This window comes from Anabrus simplex, chromosome 2, assembly GCF_040414725.1.
Source record: "Anabrus simplex isolate iqAnaSimp1 chromosome 2, ASM4041472v1, whole genome shotgun sequence".
Classification (NCBI taxonomy): domain Eukaryota; kingdom Metazoa; phylum Arthropoda; class Insecta; order Orthoptera; family Tettigoniidae; genus Anabrus; species Anabrus simplex.
This window is the reverse complement of record NC_090266.1, coordinates 644,957,634-644,982,457: the sequence shown is the minus strand read 5'-3', so window position 1 is coordinate 644,982,457 and position 24,824 is coordinate 644,957,634. Positions and strand designations below refer to the sequence as shown.

The 24,824-nt window shown below is 42.2% G+C and overlaps 1 protein-coding gene across 2 annotated transcripts in view; it reads right to left on the bottom strand.

Moving 5' to 3' along the window:
* Window positions 1–24,824, bottom strand: part of LOC136862988 (uncharacterized) — a 230,216-nt gene that overhangs the window by 30,212 nt on the left and 175,180 nt on the right. The window contains exon 7 of one of the 2 annotated variants that reach the window (XM_067139290.2): window positions 16,518–16,630. The exons of the other annotated variant lie outside the window; for it this stretch is intronic. Coding sequence (XP_066995391.2) covers window positions 16,518–16,630 — 113 coding nt within the window. The remainder of the gene's footprint in view (window positions 1–16,517; window positions 16,631–24,824) is intronic. 2 annotated transcript variants of the gene reach the window in all.

The following is a 24,824-nucleotide window of genomic DNA, read 5'->3' as shown; positions in this document are numbered from 1 at the left end:
CAAGGCTGCAGTAGAAGACTTCATCCAGAAAACAAATCCATAACCGACCCGGTGTACATGCTACTTCCGGCTCTGTTATTGTACAAGATCTGGGGCTTGTACAACGACAAGCGGACGATTGTAATGCATATCCTTTCTTATTATCACAATTTTTTCTACCGTTATAATGCCGTTAAATTTTATATAACTTATAACTGTTAGGTTCTTCACTCTGCCAAAACTAATTTATGAATAAATACAATTTAGCAAATACCTGAAAAAGAAAACATATAATTACAGATTATACCTGAAAAAGAAACAACTTAATTACATTATTGAAGAACCTAACGGTTTTAAATTTATTGAGTCGAAACCGAAAAGGAATGTTTTCCACTATAACAAATTTTATATGACTGTTGAGGTTATTTCCCAAATGGCGTATTATTATTTACGTCATTATTTATCATCTACAACCAGAGTCCGACTCGTTGGCTGAACGGTCAGCGTACTGGCCTTCGGTTCAGAGGGTCCCGGGTTCGATTCCCGGCCGGGTCGGGGATTTTAACCTTAATTGGTTAATTCCAGTGGCACAGAGGCTGGGTGTATGTGTTGTCTTCATCATCATTTCATCCTCATCATGACGCGCAAGTCGTCTAAGGGAGTCAAATAGAAAGACCTGCACCTGGCGAGCCGAACCAGTTCTGGGATATCCCGGCACTAAAAGCCATACAACGTTTCATTTCATCTACAACCAAAGTAAAAAATAACCTGGCATTATGATAATCAGGGACGCAAGGGTGTTTAGAAAACAGTTCTTATGGAGTTATTATCAGTTCTAATCAAGCACTTAAATGCCATACGTATTGCAGCGCGACTACATCATGCACATTTCGTCAGAATGAAATTACTGTTAATTAATTACTTCCCTTGATGAGGAAAAGCCAATACATCCAGAATGTTTAATCATATAAATATCTTGATCAGTATCCAAGAAAATGCCAATCGAACAGGAATGATTTGTGCGTGCGTGACGTCACAATCCACACCTCCTGGAAGGCAAATACATGTGATGTTGCCTCGCTTATCTCTTCTACATGCTCAGGGTTGGCCAATATCTACGTCCAAACGTTACCTGATTCCCTTTCCACTCGATATTCTTCCGTGCTGCAGTCTGGCAGCTCGTGCAAGTGGGGTTGCAAACCACAAGGGGCTGAGTTGTGAGAAGCACCGAGCAAAAACAACACCCAAAGTATCTAAATTTACTTTGTTAAATGCTGGTACTACACAGTACTTCGTCGTCTGACAATATGTGATGAGAAGACATTTAATATATCCGCAAGAATCTGATTGAAGAAGTTCCTTATCTGTCTCTGAAGGGACTTTGCTCCAACACCGTTCTTATAAGGACTAGGACAAGGAAACCTGCTGTATAATTTTGTTTGCAAAGTACGAAAGTAGAATACATTTCCGAAACTACATCTGGGCAAAAACAATGCAGTTACCTTATACGTCTTCACGACTTACCCCGTTTTACGTAATCATAAACATGATAGAAATTCTGTATCATGTTCAGTCAGCGTTACACGCATGTGTAAATCTCACCATATCAGCTACAGTAGTATTTAAACTGATGATATGAAGATTATTTTTGCAAGTTTCTTTACGTCGCACCGACACAGATAGGTCTTATGGCGACGATGGGACAGGAAAGGGCTAGGAGTGGGAAGGAAGCGGCCGTGGCCTTAATTAAGGTACAGCTCCAGCATTTGCCTGGTGTGAAATTGGGAAACCACATGAAACCATCTTCAGGGTTGCCGACAGTGGGGTTCGAACCCACTATCTCCCGAATACTGGACACTTGCCGCACTTAGGCGACTGCACCTATCGAGCTCGGTGATATGAAGATAATAAATAGTATCGCGTCAGTAGTGAAACCTGGAGTGTACTAACATGTGGAAGTGAATCACGGACCCTAGGGAAACAAGAAAATGACAGAAGCAACTGAGACGATTAAACTGAACAAGCTGGAGTGAAAGAGAAACTAACCCATGGTGTTTTTTTAAATGATATTTGTTCGTGGCGTCGACCTCTGCAGATCTTTTGTCGCTACTTTCACCATATGATAGGAATCTGCGTATAATTGTAATTGCGGAAGTGTAGAGTGTTGAATGTGAGGAAAGGAACATTAAGGACGACACAAACACCCAGTCCCCAGGCCAGGGATATTAATCATTTACAATTAAAACCCCTGACCCGGCCGGGAATCGAACCCGGGGCCTGACAACTCCGTGGTGTTAAGAGAAGTACATGTCCGCCTCCACAGTGTAACGGTTAGCACGATAATCTGCCGTACTGAGAGAGTCGGGTTCGATTCGCGGTACTGTCAGAGATTTAAGGATAGTAGGTATTAGGTATGAGGTACGTGCAACTCACCTCCATTGCGGGTGTGCCTAGAAACAGTTGCACCACCACGAATTTACTTAATAGAGAAGTAAGTGAAAAAAAGTCTCATCAGTGAAATAGAGAAAAGGAAGGTGTAAATGAGACACAACAGTTTTATTTGCAACATCATAGAAAAAAAAGGGAGGAGGGCGACCGAGACATTCATACATCAAGAACCTAGTGATGCAAAAAATGAACTGCAGCTCATATGAAGATGCCGGAAATGAACATGAAAAACTGGTTGCAACGACAAGTATAGCCTTTAGTAAATGGCGATGATGATGATGATGATGATGATGATGATGATGATGATGATGATGATGATGGGAAACCTGAGAGTGGGCACGGTAAGCTGAGTTTCCCCAATAATTTTCTAAAGAAATAAAAGCAAATATTTTATTTGAATTTAATATACTAATGAAATGCGCGCGCAGTAGATATGTGTAGCGAAGCGTTACCTAGCAGTCAAACACTACTTCACTTGTCTTTTCTCGCCTCTGAGCCGGGATAAAGGGAGAGAACATAGCCTCGCCCGGTCGCCCGATAGGGGCGAGAGGCAGTGGCGTATGCTGGGATTAAGACATGGGCTATAACTAGATTTAGGTTACCTCCTTTCGATGGTTGGTTTAGTGAACGTCAAGCCTTCAGCGTTTTGAGCTGCAGCCAGTAGCCAATGGAGAAGCCTGCTATGTTGTCAAGGCTGCTTTACAGGCTACTGCCCCGGCCTCTGCTACTGCCATTGCTCAACCCCTGATCAGTGGAGATGGTAGCCTAAGGTTTAGCAAATGAAAGTCCGGCTTTGTGGCTAAATAGATAGAACGTTTGCCTTTAGTCGGATGACCCCGGTTCAGTTTCCGGAATCAACCTCCTCATACTGTTAATTCCCCTGCCTTGGGGACTGGGTGTTTATGACGTCTTCGCCATTGATTTTATCCCCATTAGGTCAACACCAAGCCTATACCGGTATAGATGCCATCCCCCATTATTATTATTATTATTATTATTATTATTATTATTATTATTATTATTATTATTATTATTATTTTACAGCGGTCATACCTATCGTTCACTGGTTAATTACCTTCCTCGGGAGATCAGTATTGGTGTCCGACCCAAGATGACGGGTTCGATTCCCACCAACAAAAGAAAACACTTAACACGAAAGATGGCATTTCATTTTAGCAGATCTACCAATAAAAATAAAACTATATTGCACCTCTAACAGGAGCCCTTCATTCTCTTCCTACAAGGATGTACAGTAGAAGTAAACGGGCGAAGTGTGAGGTGAGGAAGGATATACCATGAGTAACGCATGGTTGATAGTTGTCTGTTAGGTCATCAGCCCAGAGGCTGGTTGGACCCTCAAATAGCACCATCAAAGGTTATGCGGTTATAAGGAAACCGCAAAAACCAATGGCAGCACCAAAATGAGGCGTACTAGGCAAGACGAGGAGTGAGGTAGTTTGCCATTGCTTTCCTCAGGTTGGCAGTGAGTATTTTTCCCTATTTCAGAATCAGAAAATAATTTAGGTGGAAGCTTAGACATACAATCCATAGTTTTGTAGCCCCCATGCTGAACAGCACTGTGATACACAAGAACTCCCTCTGCAGCAACTGCATTTTCGTTTAGGGATGTGTTCTTTTTGAAAAATGTCAACACATTATTCGAAGTTGAAGTTGATGCACTTTGAACATTAGCTTTATGTTTGCCCTTTGTAATGTGACTTTCTAAATCCATAGCTCTACGATTAGCCACATACATACTACTAGACACAAGGCTTCTTCATCGGCGCGGCCCTTTCTGAAGCATTTATATCTTTCCTCCAATTCAGCAGTGAACTTGCACTTTCTTTTCCCCATAATACATTTAATGTACCAACAGATCACAACAGATATTGTAGAGTAGATCACAAGGATTGTGGCACAACTAAGCAGCAATATGGATGAAAATGATTTGTCTTTAGCTTCCGTTTCCGTATGATATCGCCAACTGCGACTATCGATTTCGACCAGCGATAATATACTAGTCAAAGACTACAGGAATTTAAAAAGTTCAAGCTGCAGCTGAAGTCAAAGGTTGTGGAATAAGCGAGTCTAAATTTACGAAAATGGGTTTCCAGTTGGAAAAAGTTCATTTTAACATTATTAGACGAAAATACGGACAATCAGCAAATAATTAAAAAATAAATACGGACGCTAGGACAGACGCTAAAAAATAAGGGCATGTCCTGGCAAATAAGGACGTCTGGTAACCCTAGATAAGAGCCAAGCAGCTGATCGTATGAGTGAAAAAGACGGGAAGAATATTTGACCAACATAAATGTCTTCAGTAAGAGCCTCTGTGGCTAAGGCGGCAGCGCGCCTGCCTCTCACCGCTGGATACCGTGGTTCAAATCCCGGTCACTCCATGTGAGATTTGTGCTGGACCAAGCGGAGGCGGGACAGGTTTCTCTCTGCGTACTCCGGTTTTCACTGTCATGTTCGATTCCAGCAACACTCTCCATTCTCATTTCATCGCATCTATCAGTCATTACTACATCACTTTGGGAGTGGTGACCCCTTCGTACTAATAGCCCATATATGATTCATTCATTACATCCCTGACCTGGTCAGTGACTGGAGAACAGGTTGTAGGTTTTCATTCCAACGTCTTCAGTAATCTTCTTCCTTTTTTTTGCTACCTCTTTTTTGTACACCTGTGGGGTCGCAGGTGCGAACTGAGTTGCACATGTGGATTTGGCCCTGTTTTAAGGCCAGATGCCCTTCCTGACGCTAACCCTATATGTAGGGATGTAATCACTATTGCGTGTTTCTGTGGTGGTTGGTAGTGTGGTATGTTGTCTGAATATGATGAGGAGAGTTTTGGGACAGAGAAATACACCCAGTCCCCGAGCCAGAAGAATTGATCAGAAGCGATTAAAATCTCCGAACCGGCCGGGAACCGAACACGGGACCCTCTGAACCGAAGGCCAGTACGCTGACAATTCAGCCAACGAGTCGGACAAACGTCTTCAATAATATATAGAAAAAATGTAGGTTTCTCGTGATCCTTTACTACTCTCAAGTAATAAAGATTGGTGGTTAAATAAATAATATACCGGTACACGTAATCATATTTACACAGCCGTGTGTGAAGTGAACAAGGAACAGTAATATTATGGAATTAATGTTTCACACACACGTGTATAATATGCCGTAACTAGCAAGATACCCGTGCTTCGCTACGGTTTCAAACTTAAAGTTACTACGTATTTTAAGTTTTACAACTTGGAGAGTCAACTGCCATCTGAGCCTGCAAAATACGCCCTCAGTTCGTACGTCAAACCGATTTAGGGGAATGATTATTTACTTTCTGATCTAACACTCATTTGAACCCCATACGGAAGAATTTGAATGTTTTAAACCCTATCTTATTTAACATCTAGAACGTAAAAGCGACCAACCTGTGAAATTTTGATTTTGTACGTCGAACAGTAATGGAAGAATGAACACTTTTTAAGGGCTGAATGTTACTAAATATTTATTAACAACTAGGATATGGAAGACCACCATCCATAAAAAAAAAGTTCGTATATGAAACGGTTTCGGAAGAATGGATATTGTGTGCTTGAGAGTCAACCACCATCTAAACCCCTTAGAGGAGAAACATTTTGAAGTGAACGATATTTTATATCTCGGACAGAGAAGACCCTTCTCGTAAAATTATAACTTTGCACGTCGAAGGGATTTGGAGGGATGAATCACTTCATTTACCGAGCTAACCTCAGTTCACACTTTAGGATGATTTAAAATTTACACCGCTATTTGGAATTTTGTCTTCGTACGTTAAACCATTTCCGAGGTAGGAACGAATATATTTGTTTTCGGATCTTAACACCCATTTAACTCTCTGAGCGGTTACATTTGTTTCAAACCTTCAGTTATTTAACACCTAGGATATCATTTGAAATTTTGACTTCATAATTCAAACAGTTTTATATAAATGCATGCTTTTGTCACCATTCCTCATCCCCCCGCCCCCACCTGGGTTTATATTTTAAGTCCACTTCTTGTTTGTATCCTCATAAAAGGAATTTAACTCTTTTTACACCCCTTAAATTGAGTCCGCCCCACGCCCCAACATATGTGTGTCTTTACTTTTAATAATAGAGATTCCAAATACCAGTTTTCTCAGTCGTAACATCCTTCGTTTTCGTGATATAAGCATCCTCAAACAAATACTACAACTAATTTTTCAATTCACTTATCCCCCCCCCCCCTAATTGGATTCACTGAAAACAAAAGAATGCATGTTTCTTTATTTTTAAAGGAGACCCCAAATACAAATTTTCATGTCTGTAACATCTTCAGTTTCTGAGAATATAAATATCATTATATAAAGAATTCAACCAATCTTTCAGTCCTTTCTACAACTCCTAACCCTTAAGTGCTATTCCGAAACAAGAAAACATGCTTAATTTTAAAAGAAATTAAAAACACCAATCTTCACGTCTGCAATATGTTAAGTTTTTGAGATGTACTGTAGACATGCACATTTTAAAAATTCACCCCGTTTAACACTTCCACTTAAGTGGATTTTCAGAAAACAAATCATGCATGTTCCTTTACTTTTACAGGAGACTCCAAATACCAATGTTCACGCTTGTAACATCTTCAGTATCCGATTTATAAGTATCCTCATAAAAATAATTCAAGACTTTGTTCACTTCTTCTTACCCACCATACCCCCTTCACTGAATTTTCCGAAAACAAAAAATACGCGTTTCTGTATTCTTAAATAAGATTCCAAATGCAAATGCTCACATCTGTAACATCTTCAATTTTTGAGTTATAAGTATCCTCATGAAAATAATTCACTGCCTTTTTCAGTCCTTGTTACAACCCCTTTAAGTGAATTTTCCGAAAAGAGCTTTCTTTATTTTTAAATTAGATTCCAAATATCAATTTTCACACCTGGGTGTGGGTTACTGTAGTCACGTACTAGTTGGTGAAACATGTGCAGCGGCTGAGTGGCCTAGTAAATGGTCCTGAGAGTCGGGATACCAGTTGCAACGGAATGGGAGTGGGCATCTCGGACATATTCTGAGTCATGGCATATCTTGTGCTCAGGCTCCTAGGGCTATACAATCCACCGGTGGTCCCCAAGCCTTAAGAGGCGAGATCCTTACTTGGACTATGCGTAAGTAGGGTAGCATCCTGCTTTATGAATTTACCGAGCTCAGATCATTTTAAGCAAGCCCTGGACCTATGGGAGTAATGGAGTCCCACTCACATTTGACAGGCGAAGGACTCCTTGGAAACAACTTGGCGAACGAAATGGAATTCGATGGGGAGCTATCAGTATTCATGGGGCTTATGGAAGAAGGAAAGTAGAACTGGCTGAGTCACCAAAGAGGATGCATCTGGATGTGCTAGGAGTACGTGCTGTTCTGGTAAGGGGAGATAATGAGGAAGAGATAGAAGCTTATAAAATGTACTTGACGGGTGTTAAAAAGGGAAGATCAGAGTCTGGGGTAGGGTTGTTCATAGTTTCTGTTAGGCACGCAAACGAGTGAATGATGTGGGTAGATTTGGAGGTTGGAGGAATTAGAACGAGAATTGTCTCTGTATATTCACCGTGTGAGGATGCAGATGAGGATGAAAGACAAGTTTTATGAAGTGCTGAATAACATCGTAGTCAGGGTGAACAGCAAGGATGGGATAGTGCTAATGGGTGATCCCAATGCGAGAGTTGGAAATAGAACTAAAGGATAACAAAGGGTGATTGGTAAATGTGGGAAAGATATGGAAGCTAATAGGAAAGGGAAGCGTCTGCTGGACTTCTGTGCTAGTATGGGTTTAGCTGTTACGTATACATTCTTTAAACATGGGAGGCAAGGGGTACCAGATCCATAATAGACTATATCTCAACCGACTTCGAATTCAGGAAATGTGGCAGAAATGTGCGGGTTTCTCGGGTATTTTTCGATGATACAGACCACTATCTGATATGTAGTGAACTAAGTATCTCTAGGCCTAGGGTAGAGAAAGTGAAATCTGTCTGCAAACGAATAAGGGTAGAAAATCTCCAGGGCGAGGAAATTAGACAGAAGTACATGGATAGGATTAGTGAGAAGTTCCGAACAGTAGATAGTAAGCAGATTCATGATATAGAAAGAGAATGGGTGGCATACAGGGATGCTGTGGTAGCAACAGCAAGTGAATGCCTAGGAAAAACTGTGTGTAAAGATGGGAAAAAGTGAACAACTTGGTTGAATGACGAAGTGAGAGAAGCTTGTAAACGTATACATAAGGCTTATCAGAAATGGCTCCAAACAACGGCCGAGGCAGACAGGGAATTGTACGTAGATGAAAGAAACAGAGCGAAACGAATAGTTGTTGAATCCAGAAAGAAGTCGTGGGAAGATTTTGGTAATAGCCTGGAAAGTCTAAGTCCAGCAACAGGAAAACATTTCCGGACAATAGTAAAGAATCCTAGGAAGGGGGGGGGGATAAAGGAAATGAACAGTGTTTTGGGTAATTCAGGTGAACTCATTATAGATACCAGGGATACACGGGACAAGTGAAGGGAATATTTTGAAAATCTTCTCAACGTAAAAGGAAATCTTCATGGTGGTGTCGCGAACAACGGAGATCATGGTGAGGAGGAAAATTGTGTTGCTGATATTACGCTTGAGGAAGTGGAAAGGATGGAAAATAAACTCAATGTTCATAAAGCAGCAGGGATAGATCAAATTAGACCTGAAATGGTGAAGTATAGTGGGAAGGCAGGGATGAAAGGCTTCATAGAATAATAAGAATACCATGTAGTGTTGATAAGGTACCTTCAGATTGGACAAAAGCAGTAACTGCACCTATCTATAATCAAGGGAACAGGAAGGATTGCAACAACTATCGAGGTATCTCTTTGAGTAGTATACCAGGCAAATTATTCACTGGCCTTTTGGAAGGGAGGGTTCGATCAGTGGTTGAGAGAAAGTTGGATGAAAACCGGTGTGAAACCAGTGTGGTTTCAGAACACAGAGGCTATGTCAGGATCAATTTTCAGTATGCGCTAGGTAATTGAGAAATGCAACGAGAGGAAAAGGCAGTTGTGTTTATGTTTCGTAGATCTACAGAAAGCATATGACAGTGTACCGATGGAAAAGATGTTCACCATACTGGGGGACCATGGGATCAAAGGTATATTATTAAAATAAATCAAAGGCATTTATTTTGACAATTGGGCTTCAGTGAGAATTGATGGTAGAATGAGTTCTTGGTTCAGGGTACTTACAGGGGTTAGACAAGGCTGTAATCTTTCACCCTTTGCTGTTCGTAGTTTACATGGATCATCTGCTGAAAGGTACACAGTGCCAGGGATGGATTCAGTTAGGTGGAAATGTAGTAAACATTCTGGCCTATTCTGACGACTTGGTCTTAATTGCAGATTGTGCCGAAAGCCTGTAGTATAATATATTGTAACTTGAAAATAAGTACAATGACTATGGTATGAATATTAGCCTTTCGAAGACTAAATTGATGTCAGTAGGCAAGAAATTCAACAGAACTGAATGTCAGATTGGTGATAGACAGCTGGAACACGTGTATAATTTCAAGTATTTAGGATGTGTGTTCTCACAGGATGGTAATATACTAAGTAGACTGAATCAAGTTGCAGTAAAGCTAATGCAGTGAGCTCCCAGTTGCGATCAACAGTATTCTGTAAGAAGAAAGTCAGCTCCCGGACGAAACTATCTTTACATCGGTCTGTTTACAGACCAACTTTGCTTTACGGGAGCGAAAGCTGGTTGGACTCGGGATATCTTATACATAAGTTAGTAGTAACAGACATGAAAGTAGCAAGGATGATTGCTGGTACAAACAGGTGGGAACAATGGCAGGAGAATACTCATAATGAGGAGATAAAGGCTAATTTAGGAATGAACTCGATGGATGAAGCTGTACGCACGAACCGGCTTCGATGGTGGGGTCATGTGAGGCAAATGGAGGAGGATAGGTTACCTAGGAGAATAATGGACTCTGTTATAGAGGGTATGAGAAATACAGGGAGAACAAGACGACTATGGTCAGACTCAGTTTCTAACGATTTAAAGATAAGAGGTATAGAACTAAATCAGGCCACAGCACTAGTTGCAAATAGAGGATTGTGGCTTGCAGACTGAACGCTGAAAGGCATAACGGTCTAAAATGATGATGTATGTATTTATGTATGTATGTTATATCTTCAGTTTTGGAGATACCAGTATCATAATAAAAATAATTCAACACCTTTTTCCAGTCATTTTGCCCCCCTAAGTGTTCTTCCAAAAACAAAGGAATACGTATTATTTATTTTTAAAGGAGATTAAAAGAACCAAATTTCACGTCTGTAAAACACTAGTGTCCAAAATTTAAGCATAAGTTACGAGTAAGTAGGCCAACAGGAAATAGAGCGCAAATCGCGCGACATATGCATCTACCAACTTTACGTGTTCGCCTTGTATAGGAAAGGAGTGTTCCCTGCTTTGACTAGCCACGTAACCGCGTGGTAAACACAGCCAGTGCCTGCGCCCCATATTCCCTCAGTCGTGTTTGCCGTGTGATAGCGTGAGGGGTGTAGCCTCGTGGTGAACGTGACAACATAATGGCACATAGACGCCATTTGGACCCCGTCTGGCAGGGTAGAATACCCGGCCACCCGGAAGCAGGCCAGACACAGACCGAAGTCGCCGTATCTTTGAATGTGCCACAAAGTGTCATTTCCAGGCTTTGGAGATGATTTCGAGACACAGGAGATGTTAGTCGTATGCCAGTACCAGGTCGACCAAGGGTAACCACCCCGCAGCAGGACGGATATCTGGCCTTAACAGCCCGACGAAATCGGAGTGCACCTGCAAGGCAATTGTTGGCGGAGCTTGCAGCCGTCTCATGAGTTGCCGTTTCCCGGCAAACTGTGTACCGGAGGCTCAGAACAGCAGGGCTGTTTGCCCGACGTCGAGCGGTGCGCGTCCCGCTTACTCCAGCACAGAGACGAGCCCGTTTACTGTGGAGCCGCCAATGAATGAATGGTCCATGAATGAATGGCATTTGCTCTTCACAGACGAATCCCACTTCAGTTTGCAGAACGATTCCCGTCGCACATTAATTTGAAGAAAACCGGGTAGCCGATCCAACCACAGGAACATCGTGGAACGCGACCAGTATGGTGTTGGTGGCGTCATGGCGTGGGGCGGCATCATGTTGAATGGCCGTACGGACCTGCACATATTCATGGGTGGTCCGAAGAACACTGTTAACGCTCGGAGATACAGGGATGAGGTACTGAGACCACATGTTCGACTCTTCAGAGGTGCGGTTGGTCCAGACTTCCTCTTAATGGACTATAATGCCCGACCGCACCGCGCTGATCTGGTGGATGAATTTCTGGCTGGGAAAGACATTCATCGCATGAACTGGCCAGCAAGGTCTGAGGATATGACTCCTATATAACATGCCTGGGATGCATTGGGGAGGCGAGCTGCATCCCGTCAGCCTCCACGAAGGACCCTCCAAGACCTTTGTATTGCCCTTTCTGAAGAATGGGATAGACTGCCACAAGAACTCTTGGACCATCTGATAGAGAGCATACCACGTGGCTGCGAAGCATGTGTGGCCGTTAGGGGTAGCCATACACCTTATTAACAACATATTTTGTTACGGAAGACATTGCCAAGTTTTGTTAGTTGTTGTCAAAATTGTAGGTTAGCTATCAGAACCTTTCTGACACTGTTTTTTGGACAAGTTGTGTGACATATGGTGTGTGAGTCAGCTTCCGTTTGTTCAGCAATCCGTTTGACATTCCTATCAGGTGGTATGGCCTCGTTTAGTGATTATGCTTAACTTTGTGCCAAAAGATCTGCAGAGGTTGATGCCACGAACAAATATCATTTTAAAAATGCTTAATTTTTGACACTAGTGAATGTTAATTTTTTGAGATATACTGTAAATATGCTCATTTTAAAAATTCACTCCCTTTAACACTTCCTCTTAAGTGGATTTTAAGAAATAAAATTATGCATGTTCCTTTACTTTTAAAGGAAATTCCAAATACCAATTTTAACATCTGTAAAATGTTACATTTTTTAGATATGTTGTAGATATAATCATTTTAAAAAACTTACCGCCTTTGTCACTCTTGTTTACCCCGTCGTAAGTAGATTTTCCAAATAAAAAACGTGTTTCTTTATTTTTAAAGGAGATTCCAAATACCAATTTTCATGTCCGTAACATATTCAGGTTTTGAGATATAAGTGGCCTGATAAAAATTATTTAATCCCCATTTTCACCTTTTTAACCCCTCTTATGCGGATTTCCGAAAACAAAACATAGGCGTTTCCTTATTTTTAAGAGATTCCAAATACCAATTTTCATGTCTTTAAACCGTTAAGTTTTTGAGATATAGACACACTCATTTTAAAAATTCACCCCCCTTTTCACCCACTTGGCGATGGAATATCAAAAACTCCTCCCTTAGCGAGCACCTACACTGTAATATAAATGTATCCTCAAAATGTCATTTCTTTATGTCCAGTAGTTTTAGCTCGGCGATGAAGAGTCAGTCAGTCAGTCAGTCAGTCAGTCAGTCAGTCAGTCAGTCAGTCAGTCAGTCAGTCAGTCAGTCAGTCAGTCAGTCAGGACATGTTATTTTATATATATAGAAAATGAGTAACCTATGTTGTTTCTGTTTCATATATTGCTACTGTCGAGTAATCAAAATAGGCAGTGCGTTAATAATGTGGTGTGATTAGGTCCAATCGTAGAGGGTTATGTGCTGCATGATTACTGTGTATGCCTACGAGCCATCAAAGTCATCACGCATGGGCTTCATGTAGATAATTTACTACCTGTCTAACCTTCTGTGTTGTTACTTTAATAAAGTAACTCTCCGTAACTTTATTTTCCCATACATAAGCTTGCTTCCATTAACAGCATCATTCCTTGCCTTTTAATAATTATTTAGCAAAACGTTTGCAATAATTCAAAGTATGTTTTCACATAACGTGGCCTACCAATTGCTACTCCACAGAGGTACACATCATTTGGGAAACCTATATCACCAAACAAAAAAACATTGTTTTAGAGACAACTGATACCTCTTTTGATCTTCACACTTTAAAAAGTCTTGATTAACATTAGTGGAAATCAGTGAACTTAGGAACAGCTATAAATGTCTGTATATCAAGTATATTTTACATCATCTGGAAGGGCAATATAAACGCCACTATATACTTTGTCTAAACGTGAAAAGTATAAAGGAGCAAAATAAAAGATTAATAATGTTTTGAAATAAACGAGAACTCTTCGAAACAGGAAATTTATTTCGTGTTCTTGCCTGATACTGTGGCAAGCATATGACTAGAGTCGACCGTTCACCCACTGTACAGCATCGTGCTCCCTTCAACTGCTTAATGCTGCACATTGTGAGCCCATCCAGTAGCGGCGAAGTGGAGGGGCAAACATATGTACAGACAACAAAAACTACCCTCTTCGGGAATAGAGCGGGAGGGGGGTATATACGAGGGCAGATCATAAAATAAGTTGCACTTTCCAGTTATGGCCATTTATTACACTACCTATACAACAGCAACAGGACTATAACTACATACACTGTAACGTCACTTTTCCACATAGTTTCCAAGAGACTTCAAATATTTCTGCGAACGCACAACCAATTTGTCGATGCCGGATGCATACAAATTTCCTCCAGTGTTCTGCAGCCACTCGGAGACAGCGGCCTTCACCTCCTCATCGGTCTGGAAACGTCGACGACCGTGCTCTGTTTTGAGCTTACCGAACAGATGAAAGTCACATGGCGCTAGGTCGGGACTGTAGAGTGGATGCTGCCAGACCTCCCACTCGAAACGCTGCAGCAGTTCTCTCGTTTGGCTGGCATTGTGAGGTGTTGCGTTATCGTGCAACAAAATTACACCGGCGCTCAATTTCCCCCGGCGCTTCTCTTTAATCACTTTACTCAACCGGTGCAATGTTTGACAATACGACGCCGCGTTGATTGTCGTTCCTTTCGGCATGAATTCCACGTGCAGCAAACCCTCCATGTCAAAGAACACTGTCGCCATAACCTTACCGACTGAAGGTTGAACCTTGGCCTTCTTTCGTTGTGGTGATGAGGGGTGCACCCATTCCATTGATGTTCGCTTCGTTACGGGGGTGAAGTGGTGGACCCACGTTCCGTCGCCTGTGACGATTCGCCACAGAAACCCGTTGCCATCTGCGGCATAGCGTTGCAAAAATGCCAGGGAGGATTGGAAACGTTGTCCCTTGTGCTCATCGGTGAGAAGACGTGGGACCCATCTTTGACACAGCTTACGATATCCAAGGTCCTCGTGAACAATGGTGAACACACTGCCATACGACATGTTCAGCTGCGTCGCAGTTTCTCTCAGTTTAATGCGCCGGTTCTGTCTAATGATCGCATTCACACTGTTGACCTTTGCTCGGGTCCTGGACGTTGCGGGCCTGCCTTCGCGATGGTTGTCCGTGCTATCCGTGCGTCCGGCTTCGAATTGCTGACACCACTTTACGATACCTTGACGGGAAATGGCCCGCTCCCCATACACAGCACTAATTTCATGATGAATGTCCGTGCAATTCTTCCTTTTGGTCCATAGGATCCGGATTGTCGCACGCACCTCATATTTGGAGTGAAAGTCCAGTTGACGCGCCATTGCATTCGGCCGCTATTCACACAATACTAGACGAGACACCACAGCGACCTGCCTAACAGACGTGTGGGCAGTGTCTGTCCCTTTCTCCGCTGTGCCCACGTTTGCGACACACAGCGCGCTGCTGCAGCGCGTTAGTGCAACTAACCTTTTGAACCACCTACGTACGTCAGAACCGAAGAAAGGGCTAAAAATGGTAAGTTTTTATGTTCTATGTAAAATTTCGATGAAGAGATAAAGTTTGACAGTTTACCAACGTAAGTGCGGTAATAATAGTTTTTTTGACGTTTTGATTCAATACTATACAATAAAACTTTCACCAAAGGAACAATATTACACATGTATATCGATTAAATAGAAGTACGTCATGCTTACACAATGAAAAATAATTTAGTATTAGACTACAAACTAAGAGACATTTAGGAGACTGCCGAACTGTGAAATGCGCGCGGCAAGAGGGTGAAACAAATATTTGTGTCGATGACCTTGGCAAACCAATATACCCCTGCTACCGTTCCTCACAGCACGTACAGTCTCCACTAGTTACTGTGGCGCTGTACAAACCGGTTAGCCGTGAAGGACGACATTTTTGCGTATTTCCGCTGGTAATTTTGTTAACAATTAAATTAAATGATTAGCTGATAACACAAAAGGGATTGTACAAATGGCTTGTTTTAATAATTCCTATAATTCTTAGTTTTAGCCGGCTAAAATGGAAAAAATCTCCACAAAGTGGGGGGAGGCGACTGCCCCCTCCCCCTCGCTCCCCCCCCCCCTAATCGCCGCTACTGAGCCCATCTAGGATTACAATTTAACGGAATCTTACATTACAGCTGTTAGTTATCTGATGTGGCTGTTAAATATCTGAAGAAATACGGGCGTTTAACATACTTCAGTCGGGGGTTGGTGTGCCGGCATCATTAGAACAATGAGTAAAGGAAAGATCATAGAGCTTTTATGAACAGAAATAAATATGGAAAACCGAATACCTCCAAGAAAAACAGTTCCATTTGTTCCCACTAAACATTAACACTAATTTACCTAGACTTAAGCACAGAAAAATTGTAACTGAAAAAGTTCCTGCCCTGGCTCTAAAGGGATATTGTTCGAACAGTGTCTGTAGTAGGGCTGGAACAATGCAACCTACTCTTATATATACAAGAAGTAAGTTCAACAAGATCCATCACAGATACATGTATTTATTTATCTAAATTATATTTATGTTTCATGCCGTGAGGAGTAGACAGACAAAACACAAGTCCACAATAAAGCATTAATTTACATCAGTTTTTGATGATTACTTTCTTAATAATTCTAAGCATAGATTATATTACGTAATTAACATACCTTCCACCGACACAAAATGAAATGACAGAATATGTTTTGTCATACCTAAGTTCCTCTTCTCTTTTCTGCATTTCAACTAGTTCTGCTTGAATCTTCACTTCAGCTGGCTGATAACCACGACGAGTGGGTGCCAACGATGAACGTCGGTTTTCAGATATCTAGAAAAGTTTTGTCCACAGTGATGAACATGTCACAGATAACTAGAGCCAACTGAATAAAACCAGAATTATTTCCTTATAGGTCTACATGACATTAACAAGAAAGCGACCCTGAAGAGGAAGGCCCTAATATTCTGAGAACAGTCAAGTATATAGAGTCATGAATCTGTTACGAAGGCTGCAGTGGTTTAACAAGCTTCCACGCATATTGCGAGATTAGTAGTTCGAAACTTGAATACCTGTACTCAGATCGGGCAAGTTACTCAGGAATCCCTAGATATTGGATCTCTGTGCTGTAGTATTGTAAATTTAAAACTGTCTTTGTCATTTACTTTATCTGTGATAATGATGACAAAATATTCTGGCGTGAGTACAGCATTCTCGGTTAACGCAAACGAGTTTAACATTCAACACACACATACTGTTGATATATCTTCCCTCAGGGCTGCCGACAGTGGGGCTCGAACCCACTATCTCCCGATTACTGGATACTGCCCCACTGTCGGCAGCCCTGAAGATGGTTTCCCGTGGTTTCCCATTTTTCACAGCAGGCAAATGCCGGGGCTGTACCTTAATTAAGGCCACGGATGCTTCCTTCCACTTCCTAGGCCTTTCCTATCCCATCGTCGCCATAAGACATATCTGTGTCAGTGCGACGTAAACCAAATACCAAAGAAAAATATATATCTTCATTTCTGCTCGTTACACCGGTTTAGGACAACAACTTATCCATTGAAACACCAGCTTCATCACACACATACATTTATTACGAGCTGTTGACTATAACTGAGCATCACACACGAAAAACAATTCAAACGTCCAAAGAACAAAACAAACGAAGATAAACCACTCGACTAAATTAATATGAATTACCAACACATAACCTCAATGTAGTTTTCCCTTAAAACTATATACACATGACATTTTATTTTTATGAGAAAATCACAACATTCCAACACGCATGCTGGAGTCCATCGAGTACGGTTTACACGCTCCTGGAAACTGTTTGGCTGCATGGCTAACGCTATTTGATTACTCCGGGCAATGGAAGGGCAAAATGTAAGGAATTCAGGTTCACAGTAGCTCTTATTAATCCTATAATAAGAAATAAGAAAGATCCAAACATTGCGGGTTCGATTCCTGCCAGACATATTTGTACATATACATATTCAAGATACTTTTCATCATTCACCTCATAGATGTAGTTGCTGTAAATACATATGTAGATTATGATTAAATTTTTCGTCCACCTTCAGTAGTATGATGCAGAGTATGCAGCTTCGGTCCTGTGCCAGGTGGCGTAGATGGATGAGGCATGGTTAGACATAGACTTAGGCAGATCCAAACAGTCTAGGTTCGATTCCCGTCAGACATAGTTTAATGTTATTTGCTTTACGTCCCACTACAGACATATTTTATATGTACATATTAAAGATACGTATCGCTAATCACCTCATAGTTGTCGTTGCTAGTTAAATTATTTATAGTTATTTAATGTCAATAATTTCATTATTTTTTGTTTGTTATAAAACATGAATATATTTCTTGTCCATTCTTGAGATGTCCAGGTGAATATTCTTGTTTTTTTCTGCCTATAGTCTGATTCCCTTGCACGTTGATCCGCTGCACCCGTACTGCGTTTACAACCGTCATCCTTAAAATGGCGGAGCTTGTGGACCGTACACACTCTGTCGACACTCCACAGCAGCTCCAAATATTTTTGCTCGGCCGGGCGGCCCTCATCTCTATCTAGCTACCTAGCCGACGTAATAAAGCATAACGGCCTGACACCAAGTCGGTAGTCGGCCTCCCCTACAAACATGCATACCTGTCTAATCCCCGATGTGGATCTGGAGCTCTCTGAAGACGACATTTTCATCGACCTCCGCACATCCGGCGTTCCAGTTGACAACATCTATAGACTGGAGGATGGCGCAACTTCCACATCATCATCGCAGATTCTAGTATATCTACGCAACGATGACGACCTGCGACGACTACAAGCCTCCGGAGCGACTATTAACCATAGAACCTATGCAGTGGTGCCCACTCCTTCGTATATCCTAGCCCAGCTATCCGCAAACCCCTCTATTGTTCCCTTCGCCAACGTGTCTCAACCCCGAACATCACACCAGCAATCATCGCCTTCCTTCTCTACAACTACAACCACCACGACCACCACAACGTCCACCTACACCCCCTCCCCACTTCCAGTTACTACTGTCACCTGTCACCCTTCGCCCGTAATGTCATCTTCCCTCCCAATTTTCTCGACACCTGCACCCCAGCAACTACCTACCACCTCAGTGCCTACGACTTCGACCGCCACCGCTCCGCCACTACCACCTCCGCAGGACAACATCACAGCCGCCGCCACGTCATCTTCGCCCCAGCAACCACCACCAGCCTTCCACACCATGTCAAGTTGTGTTCTCCGTGGGATAGCACCGGACATCTCTGAACGGGACATCATACAGGAACTACAAGCAGCAGGCGTTCCAGCTCGACGCGCATTCCGGATTCACAACGTTAACGGCCCCACATATATGGTGCGACTCCATCTTCCCACTCCAGATGACGACCACAACCTCATTAGCACCGGCGCCCGAATCCAAGGACATCGATACCGAGTGGAGCCTTCTCGCTCCCCACCCTCAACAGTTCACCAACCCCACAACACCCCACATCGTCGCCCCAGGCCTGGCCCTCCTCCTGTTCCACCCCCTCAACCCTTTGGTCCACCCCCTCCCCAATCTAGTCACTTCCTCCTACCCCTACCAACATTAGATATAATCCGCCTTCTCACCACAACTCTTAACAACATCACCGCTACTCTCCACCTGCTCTTTATACATCTTCCTCCCTGGCGTTTTCTTCTAAACTTCTCCCATCGCATACACACATCTCCTGTCATTTGCCACTTCGTCTACCCACCTTCCTTCTCCATCGTATCTCCTCAACCCGCTCACTTCTCTTGGCCAGAGAACGGGCGTAACCCTTTAGGTGGCCCGCCCCACCCCTTCAGGGTGGGGAATGAAAACATTTTAAAAAATTTAAAAAAATAAAAACGACCGTACATCACCCGTGTTAGCCCTGGTGAAGTGCAACATAAACCGGTCGTAGGGAAGGTGTTTCCCCTTCTACTGCTCGGCGATCGGTCAAGCTTTACCGGAAACATGTATAAGAAACAAATACGTATTCTACAGGCCGCCCACTAGAGGGGAACCCCTTCCTCTCAACTGTTACACCGAGGGCTTTGTCTTTTATTTCCTGGTGCAGTGCATACTGCACGTAACCGATTTAGTATTGCAGGACTCCAAAAACTGCTTCGCTGTTAGGAAGGTCCATTTGACGGAGGATAAAATAATTGATCGCCATGCATATGCTACGGGAATGAGGAACATCGTAGGAAGATGTAGTCTTCAGTGATAAAATCACGTTTCCCTGTAGAGATGTGGGGCAAATCCACGTATACCGTGAACCCTATGCTGGGTAGCCACTTTTCGCAGAAGTGGTCGGTTAAGCGTTCATTGCTGCGGTTGGATTACCGGGTGCCGGGATATTCTTGAAAATTTTGGGAGCTCTCGATGCCGAGAATTACCTACAACTTTTGAGTCTCCGGTTGATTCAAGCATTGGACATAATTTATTTTAAAGAACAGAAAAACAGTATGTTAGTTACCAAGAGGATAATCATCCAGTTCATACCTCAAAGGCAGTGGCAATGGTTTCCTTCGCAGGCAAGCATCGAGACAAACCCCTGGCATCCGAATAGTCCTGATCTGAATTCTATTGAGAAGATATAGGAGTCTAATGAAGAGGAATCCGTGGGAACACCAGCGCCTCCCGAACAAAGAGAAAGATCTGTGGAAAATGGTGCTCAACCTTGACGTAGGTTCAGCGATATGCTAACACCAACAGCAGTATTATCAACAATACAACTTCATTACTCTCCTTCGAAATCTTACTCCCACGGTACACAATAGATCCTTACTGATCCGCTACCATCGCGGTATCTAAACAGCTGAACTTATGAGAACATCACCAGCAAACTTGCAACTCTGTACAACTCACTTGCATATAAGGAGCTTCCGTTCAAAAACGTGTGTGTCCACTCGGACACAAAAAATGACTTTCGTATGAGAACGTGAGGTTAAATGCGATCCTCAACGTCAGAAATAGCATTCCTGATCACAGCCCTCTTAGTCTGAAAATGGTAAAGGTGAGAAAAGCTGCATTTCTTTCATAAATCTGTGTCCTGAACTTTATTGTTTTCAAAACATTTTAATTCCAGTTGTATTCACAACAAACACATTTTATGCAATTCAAAAAAATTGGCTGCCATGATTTACTCTCTTGCGCGTTGTTTTGAACTGTCATCAATCAATCAATCAATCAATCAATCAATCAATCAATCAATCAATCAATCAATCAATCAATCAATCAATCAATCAATCAATCAATCAATCAATCAATCAATCAATCAATCAATCAATCAATCAATCAATCAATCAATCAATCAATCAATCAATCAATCAATCAATCACTACTGATCTGCATTTAGGGCAGTCGCCCAGGTGGCAGATACCCTATCTGTTGTTTTCCTAGACTTTTCTTAAATGATCGCAAAGAAATTGGAAAATTATTGAACATCTCCCTTGGTAAGTTATTACAATCCCTAATATAAACGAATATTTGCCCCAATTTGTCCTCTTGAATTCCAACTTTATCTTCATATTGTGATCTTTCCTACTTTTAAAGACACCACACAGACTTATTCGTCTAATTATGTCCTCCCACGCCATCTCTCCCCTGACAGCTCGGAACATACCACTTAATCGAGCAGCTCGTCTCCTTTCTCCCAGGTCTTCCCAGCCCAAACTTTGCAACATTTTTGTAACGCTACTCTTTTGTCGCAAATCACCCAGAACAAATCGAGCTGCTTTTCTTTGGATTTTTTCAGTTCTTGAATCAAGTAATCCTGGTGAGGGTCCCATACACTGGAACTATACTCTAGTTGAGGTCTTACCAGAGACTTATATGTCCTCTCCTTTACATCCTTATTACAACCCCTAAATACCTTCAAAACCATGTGCAGAGATCTGTACCCTTTATTAACAATCATATTTATGTGATTACCCAAATGAAGGTCTTTTCTTATATTAACACCTACGTACTTACAATGATCGCCAAAAGGAACTTTCACCCCTTCAACGCAGTAATTAAAACTCAGAGTACTTTTCCTATTTGTGAAACTCACAACCTGACTTTTAACCCCGTTTATCATCATACCATTGCCCACCGTCCATCTCACAACACTATCGAGGTCACCCTGCAGTCGCTCACAATCTTGTAACTTATTTATTACTCTGTACAGAATAACATCATCTGCGAAAAGCCTTATCTCTGATTCCACTTCTTTACGCATATTATTGATATATATATATAAGAAAACATAAAGGTCCAATAATACTGCCTTGAGGAATTCCCCTCTTAATTATTACAGGGTCCGATAAAGCTTCGCCTACTCTAATTCTCTGAGTTCTATTTTCTAGAAATATATCCACCCATTCAGCCACTCTTCTTTCTAGTCCAATAGCACTCACTTTTGCCAGTAGTCTTTCATGGTCTACCCTATCAAATGCCTTACATAGGTCAATCGCAATACCGTCCATTTAGCCTCCTGAATCCAGGATATCTGCTATATCCTGCTGATATCCTATAAGCTGAGCGTCAGTGGAATAACCTTTCGTAAACCCAAACAGCCTTCTGTCAAACCAGTTATTAATTTCGCATACATGTCTAAGATAATCAGAAAGAATGCTTTCCCAAAGCTTACAAACAATGCATGTCAAACTGACTGGCCTGTAATTTTCAGCTTTATGTCTATCACCCTTTCCTTTATACACAGAGGTGACTATAGCAGCTCTCCATTCAAATGGCATATCTCCTTCACCTAAACAATAATCAAATAAGTATTTCAGATATGGTACTATATCCCAACCCATTGCCTTTAGTATATCTGCAGAAATCTTATCAATTCCAGCTGCTTTTCTAGTTGTCAAGTTTTATATCTTACTGTAAATGTTATTGTTATCATAGGTAAATTTTAATACTTCTTTAGTATTTCTCACCTCCCCTATCTGGACATTATCCTTGTAACCAACAATCTTTACATACTGCTGACTGAATACTTCTGCCAGTGGCGTATGCTGGTAGCAAGACGTGGGCTACCACTAGACTTAGGCTACCCCTTTTCGATAGTTGGTTTTGGGAACATCAAGCCTTAAGCATTTTGAGCTGCATCCAACAGCCAACGGAGCTGCCCGCTGTATTGTCAAGGCTGCTTCACAAGCTACTGCCCTGGCCTCTGCCACCGCCAATACTCAACACCTGATCAATCGAGTTGGTAGCCTACGGTTTAGCAAATTGAAGTCCAGCTTTGAGGCTAAATGGATAGAATGCTTGCCTTTGGTCCGACGGCCCCGTTCAATTTTCAGAATCAACCCCCTCATACTGTTAATTCATCTGGCTTGGGAACTGGGTGTTTATGACGTCTTCGCCATTCATTTTATCCTTATTAGATCACCACCAAGCCCATGTAGATGCCATGCACCACCATTATTATTATTATTATTATTATTATTATTATTATTATTATTATCATCATCATCATCATAATCGTTACATAACAATGTTGAATTTTACAGCGGTCGTGCCCATCGTTCAATGGTTAATATCTTCCTCGGAAGATCAGTGGTGGTGTCCGACCCATGATCACGGGTTCGATTCCAACCAACAAAAGAGAACTCTAAACCTGAAAGATTGCGTTTCATTTTAGCAGACCTACCAATAAAAAGAAAACTATACTACTCCTATAACAGCAGGCCTGCAGTATCTTCCTACAAGGATGTAGAAGTAAACGGGAGTGAAATACCAGCACTCCGTTATCTATATATTTAAGACAGAAGGATGAGGTGAGGAAGTATATACGATCGATGAGTAACGCATGATGATAGTTAGCAGTGGCGATCTGACGGACCGAAGCCTAGCACAGCTATCCTCCGCCGGTGGCCGCACCTGTAGGCAGACAGCAGCAAGCCGCGTGAGGCGAGTCGATGGGAAGGGACGAGAGTCTGGGCTGCAATATCAGTCTCCGAAGCCTTGTTCTCAGCAATACGTGCGACGTGTTTTCTCATTGCTTTCAAGGTTTGCAAATGGAACAATGTGTCAGATGCTTACAATATAATGTGCTTTAGATTTCCATCGCTCGCATTTGAGGTTTGGGCTTCACTGATAGCCTTGGTAGCCCTCAGTATACGCCACTGACTTCTGCCTTTTGAAGATCCTCGCATACACACTCCCCTTGTTCATTAATGATTCCTGGAATGTCCTTCTTTGAATATAGTGTCGAAAGGAGGGAGAATTTTCACTTGTGTTAGGTCAGAGTTAAGCAGTACATTAAAATGTGTTCTCGATGACTGCGAAATAATTGGGGTGGGGGTAAATAATGCACCCAATAAACAAAATATAGTCATTATTGGAGCTTCTCGCCCGCCATAATCAGGTTTAAACACGATTCAGAATTGACCTGTTCAAATATAAGCTATGGGAAGAGAACTATAATTGCAGGAGATCTTAACCTACCGTCAGTAAACTTGGCTGGGTCAACTACGGTGGGAGGGGACTTTCGCAGGAAGCAGTTAACTTGTTAGTGTGAAAGAATCGCTTTTCCCAAGTCGTAACAAACGAGCACTGTTAGATGTTTTTCTAGTCAGACTGGATGACACATTTATATCTTGTGAACCGGGCGAGTTGGCTGTGCGCGTAGAGGCGCGCGGCTGTGAGCTTGCATCCGGGAGATAGTAGGTTCGAATCCCACTATCGGCAGCCCTGAAGATGGTTTTCCGTGGTTTCCCATTTTCACACCAGGCAAATGCTGGGGCTGTACCTTAATTAAGGCCACGGCCGCTTCCTTCCGACTCCTAGGCCTTTCCTATCCCATCGTCGCCATAAGACCTATCTGTGTCGGTGCGACGTAAAGCCCCTAGCAAAAAAATATATATATCTTGTGACGTAATTCAGAGGATTAGTGACTGCAATGCAGTGGTACTCGATCTCTCTTGGGAAACTTGTAATACGAGGCATTTGGGAATTTCTAAGACTATTTGGTGATATGTGAGGGGAGAATCCGT